This window comes from Corvus hawaiiensis, chromosome 10 (genome assembly GCF_020740725.1).
Source record: "Corvus hawaiiensis isolate bCorHaw1 chromosome 10, bCorHaw1.pri.cur, whole genome shotgun sequence".
In the NCBI taxonomy this organism is placed as follows: Eukaryota; Metazoa; Chordata; class Aves; order Passeriformes; family Corvidae; genus Corvus; species Corvus hawaiiensis.
The window spans coordinates 27165992-27183006 of NC_063222.1; the positions used below are offsets into that span (position 1 = coordinate 27165992).

The window sequence follows — 17015 nt, forward strand, 5'->3', positions numbered from 1 at the left end:
CATTGTAGCACCCTGAATGTCAATTTGTATTTGCACATTTCTGCTCCTTGAGAAATGGATTTTGTCAGGTAAGATTTTGAGGAAAAGGTCTTCGACAAAGTCAGCCTTGGTGTGACAAAATCCCACTTGGAAGTGAATGGGGAGGAGTGAACACAAGTATTTTGGGCCAACAGCTCCAGAAATTGTGTTTGTGTAGAACTGGATCACATAAACACCAACATTTTATGGGTTTTGAGAGGCACCCCTTGTGATGATTGTCCCTCTTTTTGCCATCAACATAAACAGGTGGCACCCCAAGGATTGCTCCCAGCCTGAATTTATTCCCTCAGGATTGCTGAGGGAGCCTCAGACCTGATGAAGGCCCCACATCCTTACAAACATGACTTTTTCCCTACTTACATCAGCTGATCTAAAAAAAAAAAAAAAAATCCTATTTTTCCCAGCCAATTCTGCCTCTCATGTAACCTTAAACCACCACAGCTACAACTCTTGGATTCAGGAAGGTTTACAAAAGTTTTGTGCAGTATCCTCAATGCTATTCAGGCTAAAAAGCATTTAGAAATGACATTAGGAATGGCAGACCCACCTCTCATTTTTCCCTGCTGGAAAAACCTTTTTTAGAGCCATGGCAGGAGGCAGGTGATGAAGAGATCCTTTCTATAAAAGCAACAACAGAGCTACAAAAGACAACTTTTTAAGTTGTTTTATATTCAGGAAACTTTTTTTACAAGTCTATCCACCACAATAGCAGCAGTAGCAGACTCCTTGGACATTAGAACTATTTTCTAATACTCAAACTCTGTAAGAAAATGAACACATTTCATGCACTTTGAAAAAATAAAGTTATTCACAATCCCAGAGCAGGTGGAACACTTGAGATTTGGTACTCACAACATGCCAGAGCCAACAGCTGCCAAAATCATGGAATGGTTTGGGTTGGAAGGGACCTTCGAGCCCATCTCATTCCCCCCTGCCATGGGCAGGGACACCTTCCATTAAAGGTGAGCAATCAGTAGTGCTTTACTCCCAGTAGTGGGTTATCCAGCAATAACAGGATCACTTTTTGTCAAAAAGAAGTGGTTTATACAGCAGAAGTTAAAATAATCCCTAGCTTTCTCAGCAAAGAGTTTTAAATACCAGAGTTTACAGTCACATGCATGAAGTATGATGAAATTCAGCGTATTAGTCCCTACTATTAAGTCAGCACAGAATTTATAAATATCAACTTATTTTGTCATTATGGGACCGTAATTGGTTAAAACCAAGCAGAATCCAAACCAAAAGAACATTTATGTGATCTGTCAAAGCCATTCCTCAGAATAAACAATTTGAAGCTGATTTTATTGCTCCTTTAAAGCCCAACCCTTCAGCTCCTGGTGTAACACACGCTCCAAACGTGCCAGAGGAATCTTCCCTCCCAACCAAACACTCCCCCTCCGCCACTGGTGAAAGGCAACAAGATCTCTCTCTTTCCAACACTCATCTTCCCCAATAAATTTTGCATGAAAACATGTCAGCCAAGCCCAGAGTTTCCTGCTGTCAGGCTGGGAGTGTGATAAATGTTTAATGAAAACAACACACCCCGCTCGGTGTCAGACAACAGCGCGCGCACGGCCCCCTTTGATCCCAACACGCGCTTCCAAGGGGTTCTGGGGGTGCTCTGCACCACACAACTCCATAACCTATATGCAAATCGGGGCAATTACCATAAATGACTTCCTGCTGCACCGTGTGGGAAGAAGGAAGGGAAAATTAACGATGTGCCAAGCTCCAGGCGAGTCTGACTGCTGTCAAACTCGGAGAAGTCCAACATTCCCACTCTACCCCGATGTTTTCTGCCAACTGTGAAAAACTCATCAGTAGCCATCAATCACCCATGTCCCATCCACGAGGCACTGAGCATGGAAATCCAGCTCCAAGGGATTTGGGGAAATGCCTCTGGAGAAAGGCCCCTACACAGAGAGACCTCAGCGAAACTCCAAAGACCTAAAGTGTGGAATTCAAAGGAAAAATGGAGATTGTGTTTGAACAATGAACTCTTCAACTCTGGAATAATGATGGGACACAGGGAATGGCTTCCCAGTGCCAGAGGGCAGGGCTGGATGGGACATTGGGAAGGAATCGTTCCCTGTGAGGGTGGGCAGGCCCTGGCACAGGGTGCCCAGAGCAGCTGGGGCTGCCCCTGGATCCCTGGCAGTGCCCAAGGCCACCTGGAGCACCCTGGCCAATGGCAGGAGTTGGAATGAGATGGGATTTAAGGTCTTTCCAACCCAACCCATTCCAGGATTCTGGGACCTGTCAAAGTATTTAAGAAGCTGTGAAACCATTAATGCCCAAATGTACCAATAATCTCATTAAGGATCAGAAATTAAAGCAGTGGTCAGGTTTGATTAATGGCTCACCACTTCTTTTCTCATAACAACTGAGAAGCTGCTCTTAATTTATTCCATTAAAAATTGTCAAAATCACTCGGAGAAGTAATCCAAAATTCCACTACTACACCAGCAAGGATGAGACCCATAAATCTAGGAAGAGCTATTTAAAACTAACAAGCTTTTAGTAGCTTTCTCCCCCCCATTTAACAGTGAACAAGGAGCCTTTTGAAAAACACATCTCAGAACAACAGAATTTGCATGTTTCGAAGCTGATCAAGACTTGAAGCATCAAAATTCAACAGCACACCCAACCAGGTCAATGAAGACACGTCTGCAGGTTGTTTTAAAACAAGTGCATTTCAAAAAGCATAAATAAAAGATGAATGTAATGCTCTGATTAGTAAAAAAATCAGTGGAAAAACATTGTAGTACTAGAAAACCCTTCACTTTTGCAGACTTGGACAGCTGAAGACTTCCTGCATGTAGATGCTGCTGGTCTAAAGGTGGGATTTGGGAGTGGAGGGGACTCCATGGAGCTGCCATGAGCTCCCAACCCACATTCCAAGCAGCTGCTGCCATGATTTCCCTCCATAACATCTGGAAAAGTAGAACACCCCTTAAAACATTTTGGGATCTAAGAGGAGAGGAGTTGAACTGTACCACAGCCCATCCCCAAGAACAGCTGACACTTCAACAGTCCAGAAATTCAGTGCTCAACATTAAAGAATCACCACTGAAATGGGGAATGCCAAGGGACAATGCCCAGAATACTACTTTTTCAGCAATTTTCAGTTTTTACTCCTGAAATCTCTCTTGAGATGTTTGCTGTGACAAGATCTCCCTTGAAAGAACCTAACATTGCCTCCAAAAAAACCCCAAGCACAGGCATTTCCCCCTCACATGTACAAACATACCCAAGCCAAGCACAGGACAGAAAATCATCCTTAGGGTTTACAGGAGCCACAAACAAATTTGCTGCTTAATTAGTGAAAAAAAATGCATTTTGATTCTGTGCTTTAGAGGAGCAGTAAAGCCCCAAATACACAACAAGTCTCTGATAAGCTGCAGTGCTGCCAAGCTGAAATACCTCCTTTTATGCAAAGTTAAACTATAAAGTCAAGCAGCACCTGAGAATTTATGTTCCATCTTCCCACAATCTGGCTTCAGGCTGATCTTCATTACGGCTCCAAAGCAGCTATTTTGAATAAATACATTCCAAACAGCCATGAATTTAAACTGGGAGCTAGACCTGGTCCTTGAGGTGCCTTTGAGGAAGGATCTGCTCCAAATACTGAGGTCACAGCATTGTTTCCACTACAGATCCCCTGATGCTGGCGGTTCTAGAAGGGCTCTGTAGAATAACGAGACTTTCAATGCTGATCTAGACCCTGGGGCTAGAAATTCATCTGTTTGGAGAGTCCAAACTGGATCCAGCTTAACCAGGAATTTTCCTGCTGCCACAGGGAACTAAGGGAAAATTCCAGAAGCCAACAGAAGCCCACATGTGGGTGGAAGATGCTACTCTAGAAATTCCCCAGGAGCATTTCTCAGCAGGAGTCCACTCAAGGGAAGTTCATGAAGTGACACCCCAGTGTGTTCTTGTTTGGAAGGGATCAGACAAACAGGGAAAAGACAAACACCCCAGTAAAGGCTGCTCGAGCAGCTGATGCATAAAGCAGAGGCAATTACATCAACTGCCTTTCCTGAAATCAACAGTCCCACTTATTCCAAGCAGGAACCTGCTGACAGCAGGTTCTCAAAGGCTCCCGTGGTTCACCCAGAGCAAGGCTCATCTGAAACTGCATTTCTGAGCCTCAGCTGAAGCCCAGGAGGAACTTCTGCCACTGGGAGGAGGTGTAGGTGTGTGTGAACTGTGAAATCCATCTTCTCATAGCAAACAGTCCTCACACTTTCCAATACTCCTCATTTTTCCCTTAAATTGTGGCTATTATATATGGGAAGAATGTTTCTATTAACAAATGGCAGAAAGCTCTTTAGCCCACCTGAAACCAAGAGGGGAAAAGGGTTGAAAATTAAACCATCACTCAGTGTGAAATGTTGTCACATTGCAGAACTGTAAAATCCTAAAAAGCCCAAAATCGAATATGCTAAATAATTCCTTTATATAAAACAGGTGATCATTTAAGGTGATCATTTAAGGGACAACGATTACAAAAATAAAAAGACACGGAGTTGTTGCCTGGTTTTGCTGCAGTTCCATCATTTCTTGCTTCACTCACCCAACCTTGGTGCCATACATCTCCTTCTCCTTCCCTTTGCCCTTCTCCTTGGCCTTGTCCCGGCCCTTGCGGCGCTCCCGGGATCCGCTGGGGCTTCTCCTGTGGCCGGACCTCTCGCTGCTGCGGCTGTAGGAACGCTGCCGGCCTCGGGAGCGGGACCTGCACAAACCCCACAGCATCAGAGCTCACCATTTCTCAGCAGCACTGCACCTCAGCCTTGTTAGAGTGTGTTCCTTCATTTGGATGTAAGTATTTCATCAATAGCGTGTTTATTAAAGTAACACGTGGGTCAATTTAACACCTTTAAACCGACAACTTAGCAAAAGGAGGGAAAAAGAAAACATTGCTCCTGCTCTGAAGAGAGATGCAAAATAACTTAAAACACACAACACAGGTTTCATCCATCAACAAAGTCATCTTGGAGGTACTGGGGAAGGAAAGGAAGGAAATTTTTCCTTCAGCATTAAGCTTTAAATTCCTGAATTCTGATCAATTCGGCTTGGAAAATAATTAAAGAATTTGGCTGCTACTAAATGCTTCTATTTACACACTAAATATGTTATTACCAGTAATGACGTTCAACAAAATCCAGAAAAACCAGAAGTGATGTGGCCAAACCAACCTCTCAATGTTTCGATTTGGTCACCTCAAAGGCATTTTGGCAAGAAATGTGTGAATGTTCCAACTCTGCAGGTCCAATAATGCAAAAGCTGCACACAGGGGGTTTGTGGATGTATTTGGGCTTTGGTTGCTACTACTGCCCAGAGCTTTGGTCACTAAGCTGAGTTCCTCCATGGATAAAGGATACTCCATTCTCAGTCCTGTTGTCCATTCCTCTGCAACAAATTCATGTTGTTCCTGACATACTTGAAGGAAAAAAAGATCGAGCAGCATTAGGACTGGTTCTCTGTGTGTCCAAAGTGCTTTCACTACTCCTGAATTTCTTGCAGAAGATTTTCTAAACTTTATTTAGCAATTTATCATGGATCAATGACACCTGAGTAGACATGGGATATTCAAGAAAAACCAGGTCAAGTTTTCCTTGGTTTCTCCCACCTGAGCACCCTGGCCTTTGGGGTGTGTCCCTTCCCAGGGCAGGGATTGGAATGAGATGGGCTTTAAGGTCCTTCCCAACCCAAACCATCCCATAATTCTGCAATTCCATGATCCCCATCGAAGTCTTGATGACACCTCATGGAAAGTTTCATTAAGTGCTGAGGGAAATGGGGAAATTTTTAAAACAGTGTAAAAAGTTTTCTTAGCACCTCTTGGAGTGTGAAACTCCCAAGGCCTTTAGAAGCCAAATCACACAGAAAAAAATCCCTCCTTTTATAAAGCAACAACTGCTTAATAAAGCTCAACAATAGACTAAGCAAAAGAAAATCCTACGTCCAGATGAGGCTATAAATTACATTCCTGGAATTCGCCCAGGACATGGGAGTTCAGGTCCCTATTCCTGCCAGGAGCAGCTCCAGAGGTCAGAGCTGGGTTCCTGTTTCAGCAGCTGGCACCTTCCAACAGCAGCTCCCCCGTACTGGTCACTCTATTAACACTGATAAATAGCTCAAATTACCACTGCAGTGCTGTATTATTAACTAGAGAACATTTGCTGGCTCAAAATGGATATTTAGTGTATCACCACAAATGTAGAAGTGTCCATCCACCCATCCTTACTCCTCAGGCAGGGGAAGTTTTGACTTGAAAGAGCATTCTGGATATTAAATCTGTTTTCTGGTTGGCACAGAGACACTGTTTTTACAAGCATCATGATGAGGCAGCACTGCCCTAAATCCACTATTCCCAGGTAACCCTGGTTTCTCAGAACTCTGCAGGTAAGATAAGTCCAAAGCAGAAAAAAACCCCCAAACAACAAAACAAACAAAGCCCTGCAGCAACAGAAGTCACCTTTAATTGATGCAAGGCCTCTCCTCGCTGAAGGGCACAGTCCTCCCAACAGGAATAACTGAGGAATCTCAAATATTTATTTGCAAAAGAACTTCAGTTTCTCAGCTCAAATCTGAACTTGAGTTCACATCTACCTTTTGCAGGTGCAAATAACAAAGTCGGCTCAGGTTGGCTGGATGCTCAGTTCCTGGATTTCTGCTCATTCCCATGTCTGTGCAGAACTGGCGGCAGGTGATATTTATATACAGGAAACAGCTTTTAAAAATTAAAAGTAGCTTCCCTGGGCACCACCCTGTGCCAGTGCCTCAGCACCCTCACGGGGAAGAATTTCTTCCCAATATCCCACCTAAACCTCCCCTCCATCAGCTTTAGATCATTCCCAGTTGTCCCATCACTCTATGCCCTGGGAAAAGTCCCTCTTTGCCCTTCTTGTGAGCTGCCTTTAATTCCTATTAAAGTATCTTACAAGATCTACAGGACAAGAAATAAAGATAAAACTTCCTGAAATGGAGCTCCCAAAAGTCATCTGTGTCCCCAACTCATCACTGAACCACAAAAAAAGTCCACAGATCTGGCAGAGAAGACAGATTTTCTATTTTATCTACTTTGAAAAATAACAAGAATCACAATTAGTCCTATTAAAGCAAGACCCCAAATGTTCAAATTATGGAACTACTGGAGAAAAACAAAAAACCACCAAAAAATGAAGCTGGAGAGGAGACTTCCAGCAAGGATCCCCTTCCCCCCAGACGACACCCGAAACACCCACCCACCATGCCAAAGGTTAAGTCATTTAGTCAAGTTCAAAGATCTTCAAAGAGTTCTTAGATCCAGATAAGCCCATATGTTCCCAAAATTCTGTGAAAAGCCATTACTTTCCAATCTGCTTTTCATGTCTAAGTTACAGAACACACAGATGCTTGGCATCACTCAGGATCCCTAAATTCTCACACCAGATAATCAAGGCTCACCAATAACTTCCCTATCTCAAACCCTAAGAAATGGCTTTATTCCATCAACACTCGGGCCGCTTGTAAAAATTGAAAGTCTTCATAAAAGCCCATTCAGTTACTGCACAATAAGTGTTAATTTGCTAATTTCTTCACAGGTAATCAATTAAAATGTAAAATATTGGATAAAATTAGTTGCACTAAATTTAACAGCTGCTCCATAAGCATAATTAGTTTCACAAGGGCCATATGTATTCTGAGCAGAGACTGAGTTGAAACAAATAAGCGGATTTTAAAACAAGTTTGAGGAAATCTGCATTTAATTAGCAGGTGGGCACTACAACTGCATAATGTTTTTATACATTTATATTTATGAAGTGACAGAAGATCTAAAGGCTTTTTAAAATGGCGTTTATTGTTTGAATGGGAACTGTTTTGCTGCATGCTAAAGTGATTTAAATCCTTATAGCCCCGCTTTGAAAAAATCATAAATGGTGAAAGAAAACATGTGGAAAACTGTAAAACTAGAAAGAATTTGCGACAAAAAGCAGAGCCACATACCATAACCAAAAGGAAACTACACTTAATTAAATGTACACTACATCTGGAATATCAGCCTAATAAAACGTGGAACTATTAATTTTCATTGTTCTAAAGGAAATGAGGTCAGTGGCGTTTAGTATTTCCCCAATTATATTGCACTAAAGCACTGAACTCTATCTTAGAGGTCCAATCTAATCTCTTCAAAAGGTTACAACTGCAAAAGAGAGGCTTTTTTTAAATGGAAAGAGGAATCAGAGCCCCAAACCAAGACAGGGCTTGTTTTCTTCTCTTTGAGCTCTTCCAGGGAAGGTGAATTTTTGCAAAAATAATCTGTTTTATTGGCAAACAGCAACCCCCACTCCAAAGAACGGTGCTGAGATGTCAACTTCTCCCCTGGAATTCTTCTAAGCATCTCTCACCTGACACAAGCCTTATTAGATTATTTTTAGCTCAACGGCCACAAACAAAAGCCAACAAATTCAGGGCTCTTTAATACTTCAGCCATAAATCCAAAGGCTGGGCCAGAACAATGGAACAACTGCACTGCATCAAGCCTGGATGTTCAGATTGGTAATAAGGCCAGAGTGCAAACACACAAGTAATTGCAGCAAAATGCCATGTTCTCTTTCAAAGTATATTAAGAGAAAGTTCCTTGTTTAACTCAACCTCACCACCAGGAAAAAAAATCATGGTACGAGTTATTGGAAAGGTAAAATAATTTCAGATATCAATTGCAGTCATTCAGACTGCAGAAATTATTAAATATATATATATTTAATGCAAATTTGGCTGCCTCTATAAAACATTTCAGGTCATTATTAGTTTGCAATTTTAAAATGCATGTATTTGAGAAAGTTAAATATAGATAATATGTATGACAATACTTTTTTTTAATTTACTCTTAAATATAAGGTGAGGGATAACAAAACTAGGCAGCAGCAGAGTCAGAGTTTAAACCTGAAATGAGATTGATGCTGAGAGGAAAAAGTTGTTTCAAGCCAGCAGTTTGGACAGTTGGTAAGTGACAAAATATATGTCAGAATAAGGGAATATTTAATATTTAAAAAAAATATCATCCACAGTGCCAGAGAAAAGCAAGATGAAATAAAAACAAGAACTGGGACAACCAAGAACTTTTGGAGAGCTGAGAAAATGGATTTGGCAAACACCGGCACCAACTCAGCCCAGCAATTCTGCACCTATAAATGGTGGTAATTACATTATCAAACATTTGAGGAGGCAAAAGTCCCAAAAACTGTTATTTTGAAAAGATGTAGTTCCTGGAAAAGCAGCATGGAGAGCACAAGAATGCAGCTGGAGAGGAGAACCCAGGGATGAGACACTCCCGGAATTCTCAAGCAGCTGGTTTGATACAAAGCGAGTTCTCCACACCACAACCTCCTGCTCTGCCTGTTCTGAATTCCCAGGGATGGAGGTGCCTCCTCTGCCACAACGCCTTGATCACCCTACAGAGTCCCTGGGAACACTCCACATCCTGAGCTGCCGGCCCAGCACCGGTCCCGGTCACCACCGAGGTGCTGGAAAACCCACGGGAGATCAACAACCGGGGGAGGAGAACCAACGCCAGAAACACGGCGAGTTCCCTTCATGGGAGATCAACAATGGGGGGAGGAGAACCAATGCCAGAAACACGGCGAGTTCCCTTCATGGGAGATCAACAACCGGGGGAGGAGAACCAACACCAGAAACACGGCGAGTTCCCTTCATGGGAGATCAACAATGGGGGGAGGAGAACCAACACCAGAAACACGGCGAGTTCCCTTCATGGGAGATCAACAATGGGGGGAGGAGAACCAATGCCAGAAACACGGCGAGTTCCCTTCATGGGAGATCAACAACCGGGGGAGGAGAACCAACACCAGAAACACGGCGAGTTCCCTTCATGGGAGATCAACAATGGGGGGAGGAGAACCAATGCCAGAAACACGGCGAGTTCCCTTCATGGGAGATCAACAACCAGGGGAGGAGAACCAATGCCAGAAACACGGCGAGTTCCCTTCATGGGAGATCAACAACCAGGGGAGGAGAACCAATGCCAGAAACACGGCGAGTTCCCTTCATGGGAGATCAACAACCGGGGGAGGAGAACCAATGCCAGAAACACGGCGAGTTCCCTTCATGGGAGATCAGCAACCGGGGGAGAAGAACCTATGCCAGAAACACGGCGAGTTCCCTTCATGGGAGATCAGCAACCGGGGGAGAAGAACCAACGCCAGAAACACGGCGAGTTCCCTTCATGGGAGATCAACAACGGGGGGAGGAGAACCAACGCCAGAAACACGGCGAGTTCCCTTCATGGGAGATCAACAACGGGGGGAGGAGAACCAACGCCAGAAACACAGCGAGTTCCCTTCATGGGAGATCAACAACCGGGGGAGGAGAACCAACACCAGAAACACGGCGAGTTCCCTTCATGGGAGATCAACAACCGGGGGAGGAGAACCAACACCAGAAACACGGCGAGTTCCCTTCATGGGAGATCAACAATGGGGGGAGGAGAACCAACACCAGAAACACGGCGAGTTCCCTTCATGGGAGATCAGCAACCGGGGGAGAAGAACCAACGCCAGAAACACGGCGAGTTCCCTTCATGGGAGATCAACAATGGGGGGAGGAGAACCAACACCAGAAACACGGCGAGTTCCCTTCATGGGAGATCAACAACCGGTGGAGGAGAACCAATGCCAGAAACACGGCGAGTTCCCTTCATGGGAGATCAACAACCGGGGGAGGAGAACCAATGCCAGAAACACGGCGAGTTCCCTTCATGGGAGATCAACAACCGGGGGAGGAGAACCAACGCCAGAAACACGGCGAGTTCCCTTCATGGGAGATCAGCAACCGGGGGAGAAGAACCTATGCCAGAAACACGGCGAGTTCCCTTCATGGGAGATCAGCAACCGGGGGAGAAGAACCAACGCCAGAAACACGGCGAGTTCCCTTCATGGGAGATCAGCAACCGGGGGAGAAGAACCAACGCCAGAAACACGGCGAGTTCCCTTCATGGGAGATCAACAACGGGGGGAGGAGAACCAACGCCAGAAACACGGCGAGTTCCCTTCATGGGAGATCAACAACCGGGGGAGGAGAACCAACACCAGAAACACGGCGAGTTCCCTTCATGGGAGATCAACAACCGGGGGAGGAGAACCAATGCCAGAAACACAGCGAGTTCCCTTCATGGGAGATCAACAACCGCGGGAGGAGAACCAATGCCAGAAACACGGCGAGTTCCCTTCATGGGAGATCAGCAACCGGGGGAGAAGAACCAACACCAGAAACACGGCGAGTTCCCTTCATGGGAGATCAGCAACCGGGGGAGGAGAACCAACACCAGAAACACGGCGAGTTCCCTTCATGGGAGATCAACAATGGGGGGAGGAGAACCAACACCAGAAACACGGCGAGTTCCCTTCATGGGAGATCAGCAACCGGGGGAGGAGAACCAATGCCAGAAACACAGCGAGTTCCCTTCATGGGAGATCAACAATGGGGGAGAAGAACCAATGCCAGAAACACAGTGAGCTCCCTTCACCTGAGCTGCCAGCAGGGCTGGGCTCAGAACTGGCTTCTCCCGGAATTCAGGCCCAACTCCCTGCCTGAGGAATGGGCAATGGAAGAGAAGCCGACCAGGCCCTGCCAGCTGCAGGAGCACCTCAGTGAACACTTCATGGCAAACTGAAACCAAAAATAGACCTTACTGTTACCTGAGAGATAAATCATGGGTTAATTAAACTGCTGGGAGATAAACCATTTATTTCCCTTGTCAATCTGTGTGAAGACTCTTTCCTAAAATTCAACCTCAAGTTAAGATCATCTGGTAAGAACACATCTGATTTTACATGACATGGATTCCCCTCACATCTTCTTACAAGTGTATCCCAAAGCAGGACCTTTCTCCAACCTTGTATTCCTGTAGCCATGCCATGACAGACCAGAAAAAACCTGGAATCTAACCCTAATAATCTTTAGGGAATAAAACACTAAAGAAACAGAAGTTAATACAGAAATTGGTACATTTTCCTGGCTATTAAATAAACAGTCAAAAGTCCCTCCCATTCCTTGTCCCTTCTCATTCAAAGCAGTCTTGGAGTTCAAGGGCATAAATCCCACATACACCTAAAGAGATGTGTGCAGTACCCAGCTGCAGGTACATTAGATAGAAACTTCCATACAAAACCAAAGTTAAGGTTGATAAGGGAAGTAAATATTATTCCAATAATCTGAAAACAAAACAAAAAAAGGCACAAATGAGCTGAGAATACACAACTTGTCTTCTGCTCATACAAGAAGTTTAAAACCACGAGGTGAGGCAAAAGCAAAACAATTGTTGATTTGCCACACAAAGATCCCAGCAAGAAAATTCCTTCCTCTCCCAACCAAATCCCAGAACTGTCACTGCTTAGGCTGAGGAAAGAGCAACCAGGAAAAAACGGGCTGAATGGAAGCTTAAAAGGTGCAATCCTGGAGGAAAGGCATGTTACATTTTCTCAAAAAAAAAGGGAAAACTGGAATTCTACAGGAACAAATGAATAACATATTCTATTAGCAAGCAGATCCACCAGACCTTGTAATTAATTCATACAAACACGTGTGCTTATTCCATTCTCCATACAGCTGGAATCTATTTGAAAAAACAAAGGTCCAGCTTTCTTGCAGGACCCTGGATAAACACACCAGGTTATTCCTTTCTGCCTCATGCAGGCATTAGTGACTCTGCATCTGCCCTGCCAGGAAGACCTGGATGTATCCCAGAGCCATGGAAAAGGCTCCAACTCATTTTCCAGATGGAATCACAAGCCAGGTAATTATTTGTTGTAAATTTGACAACACCTCTGATATTATGGTAAAATGTTAAGGGACAGACAGAAGAGATTTTTCAGGTTGAGGTTTTCCACTTCCCTTGAGCCTCAGCTCAAATTAATTACAGGTAAACACTGCTCCTCTGTCTGCCTGTGACAAACCCAGGATTTCAGGTTTTGTGATCATAAAACCTCCAAAGCTAAGGCCACAGTGATGGTCTGAGCTTAAGGACTCTAATGTTTGTGTGTCCTTACACCCCCAAACTGAGATTAGACAGCTGAATGGAATTACCTAAGCAGATGTTTGAAATCAGCTTACACACCAGGACACTACCTGCTCTCAGAAACTGCAAAAAAAACCCCCCAAAAATCACAATTTAGGTCATGCAGCACCATCTCTGGCAACTGAGCTGTCAAAGTGCCACCAGCACAGAGCCAAAATTGAAACAACGGGGGAAAAAAAATCTGAGTATTTCTCATTCTTCAACACTGCAACACCATTTAAAAGGCAAAAAGAAAGACAGGATTAAGGCATTTCCTAGAAATAAATACCTAATTTGGAAGACTGGGAATATTGAGACTGACTGGATTCACAATGACCACAAACAACACACTGGCAATAACACCTGGCTGAAAAGCTGTGGCTCTACTTTTTCCTGAGTAAAACAAATGAACCCATTCTCTGTAGTCACAACTGAAAAAAAAAGGCAATTTTTTTTTTGTTAATTCAGTGGCAACCAGACAGGTTGAGGTTTAAATGTTATGAGATGTAAAAATTCAGGTATTCCACTGTGCTTTTTACCACCATAGGTTTTTGATAAATACAGAAAGATTTTTAGAATATCACCTTGTTTTCCCAAACTAAAAGCAAAACAAACTTAACATTTTTAATGAAAATTGCTGTAACTGAACTTCAAAAATTAAGTCATAAAAAGGCTTTAGATACACAAAAAAAGCAAAAATGTATCACACCATCCACTCAAAATCTTGTGGAGGGACAATACAAAGAGTTTGGATATTTTATGTCTATTTTCCAGTGCACTCTCTATAAATACAGAGATAATTTTCTCATTTCCATGCAAGTTGGATGCACCTCCCTTTAATATTTTGCATGTAACAAACACAGAGTGGAGAGAGGAAAGCAGGGTCTGTTTTTAATATTCTCCTGCATGAAAACTGAACAGCTCCATTCCTGGAGACTGCTGAGGAGCACGGAGCTGCCACCTTTATCAGCCCCAAAATCTCCTTTACTGGGAGTTATCACGTCTAACTCTGTCCTGCCCCCCCCAAAGGCCAACTCTTACAGCTAATTAAAAACTCCATGGGAGGACAGGGAAGAAACGCTGAAAATTTCATTTGCTATTTTAAAAATCAGTGTTTTCATCATGGAATGTGCATGTATACTGTAAAATAAATCACACCAGAAAGAGAAACAACAAAATCTGGATTGTTAAGAAAAAAAAAATACATAAAGCAAGAGAAGTACTTAATTATTATATTTCAAAATGTGTTCTGACTGTTCTGATCAACTGATGACGCTGAGCACAAACCGGTTGGTGTCAGTGCCAATAAAAATGGGTAATAAAGGTGAATTATGATGTGATTTCTACATACCTATGCTTTGTTTAAAAAAAGAGTCTCATGGAACTTTCTTCTAAGCTCTGCTTTTTGTTTACAACACGAAACAACCTCACAAAGCCACAGCTAACCCAGGAAACAGCGACAGCCCAGCATCACTCAGGTTCCTGACTCTGCAATAGCAGCTCTTATGTCCCACACTCATCTCATTTCCAGACTTGAAGGCAAGAATTAAAATGAAAACTGAATTATTTCCATCACTGAGAATATTACCCAAATCAGACAGCTCAGGAATTGCAAAAATAAACCAGTACCTGCTGTGTCACTCAAAACTTTCCACAATTCTGTCCCCACAACTCTGGGAAGATTTACACCACCATGGTGTTAATTAACACAATTAGTACCATCCTAGGGATGTTGGAGAGGAGGGAATAGACTATAATAGGATTTTAGAACTGAAATATGTAACTTATACTGAGTTAATATCCTAAGCAAGGGAGACTCGCCTGCCACCCCTCCAGCACCTTCCAGGAGTCACTGATGTCCCCAGGTGTTACTGCTGTGCGTACTTTTTTCTTTTTTACTGATGCATTTTTCATGTTTCTCTAACTTTTTCTCCCTCACACTTACAGGCTCCTGCTGCTGCTCAAGCTCCAGCTCTCTGGGAGTTCTGTTCTGGATACTCCTCGATGCTGCAGAGGGCAGAGAGCTCCATCCCGCCTGGCACTTTCCTGCTCCCCAAAACCCAAGGTCCACTGACTGACCACAGGCCATTGGGATGCCACCATTCCCTGGATGAGCTCAAATCATTCCCAGCAATCCATTCCACTCCCCAGCTGGGACACACCACAAACTCCATGGCTTTGGTTCCCAACCTCCAGCCCCAGCCCCGCGATCGGATCCTCTTGCTGTGAGTGATGCTCTGAGTAAGGCCAAGACTTCACCAGATGATTCAGAGAATTCCATCTCTTTGATTTGGCTGGAGCAAGGGAGCTTAATTAACCCATAATTCAGGTATTTTAGAATCACCAGAATGCTCCAGATCTGACTTTATCCTGCTGCCTGATCTGTAACAATCACATTTCCAACATTCCTTTCAGCCAAGGGGTGAGGAACAACTCATCCTCACCCCCCTCATTGTCACCCTCTGAGGAAGTGGGTACCATTTGCACTGAAAGTCTAATTTACTTTAATTTAACTACCCAGTTTCCAGATTATATAGATATAATTAAAACTGTGGTTTCGCTCTAAAATGCATTTCCTAGTTCTGATAATCTACAGAGCAATTTCCATCACCACACATTTCTTGGGACTCCATAAAATAAAATTCGCAATGAATAAGAAGGGGTATTTGTATTTTACATCATTTTTCTGTATTGAATATTTGCTTACAAAGTGATCTAAAAACTACCTTCAGAGAAGTCTCAAAATTAAACCTGTTTTTAAAAAATTGAAACAATTCTGCTGTTTTCCTTAAGGATTTGTTTCTGCTTTAGTTTAAGTTGCCACAATTAATTTGCTTTAATCCTTTATCTGTTATTTGAAGTAATATGTTATTTGAATCAATATCTGTTACTTGAACTAATATCTCCTGAAATCAATGACATTTTGGTTGTTTTTTTAACAAATAACTCTTTTCGATCAACCTTACACTTCAACCATAATAATTGTTTGGGTTATGCATTAATATGAAATTACTCAACCCCCATTTTTGGTGGCCACAATGGCAATGCTGACCTTTCTTTTATCAGGCTGCAATTTGCTCGCAGTGTTTCCCTAAGCTGCACGAGTGGCTCCTGTAGGCTCACAGCACCCTGCAGATGGTTGTGATTACATCCAGCAGGACCACACGCTCCCGGAGAACTTTCCCAGGCACTTCCTAATGGGATGTCACGTTAAATCCTACATGGGGAGATAAAATCACTCCAGCCTGATTCCACCATCTCCAAGCAGGGCATTTGGAGAGGGGAGCCACAAGATCTCCAGTGGAATTATTGGTGGCAGCACTGCACTAACCCAACACGGGGACTGGGGACAAGCGGGGTTATTCCCGCTGCCGGGTGGTGTCCTTGGATGTCAGAGCAGTCAACATCCTGGGAACGGATGTCCCAAACTGCCAAACACTGGGAAGCAGCAGGATTTGCCTGCTCCTGGATTCCTCTCTCACTGCTCAGTGCCTAAAATTCCTCAGAGATGCCCTGAAAAGCCCTGCAGTGCTGTCCCGGGGTAGAAACTTCCACTCGGGAATCAACCGGGAGCAAAGGAGCTGCTGGTGGTGAAATGCTGGGAGCTGGTTAAGGGAACAAATGACTGAAGAAAGGTGCTGCAGCTGAACACGAGGCACTGAAGTTGCTAAAAGGGGCTCTGGGAAGAAGGTTTGGACTCCTGGGAAGCTGATGCGCCGTAAGAAGGGCCGGCGATGAAAGCGCGCCCGGCCCGACGGAAATCCAAACACAGCGACAGACACAATTATTTTACTAATTGCTAATGAATACAGTCAAGTGGCTTCAAAAAGCCAAACTTTGCTTGGACTACTTCAGGTTTTGACCTCTGCAGGAGCAAATGCATTTCAAACTGGAGCCCACCAAAACTGATTAACGG

General features: G+C 43.7%; 1 protein-coding gene across 1 annotated transcript in view; it reads right to left on the reverse strand.

Annotated features, from left to right (window-relative positions):
* RSRC1 (arginine and serine rich coiled-coil 1) overlaps window positions 1-17015 on the reverse strand; it is a 104797-nt gene that overhangs the window by 74968 nt on the left and 12814 nt on the right. The window contains exon 5 of the mRNA XM_048314349.1: window positions 4616-4774. Within this exon, the coding sequence (XP_048170306.1) occupies window positions 4616-4774 (159 nt within the window). The remainder of the gene's footprint in view (window positions 1-4615; window positions 4775-17015) is intronic.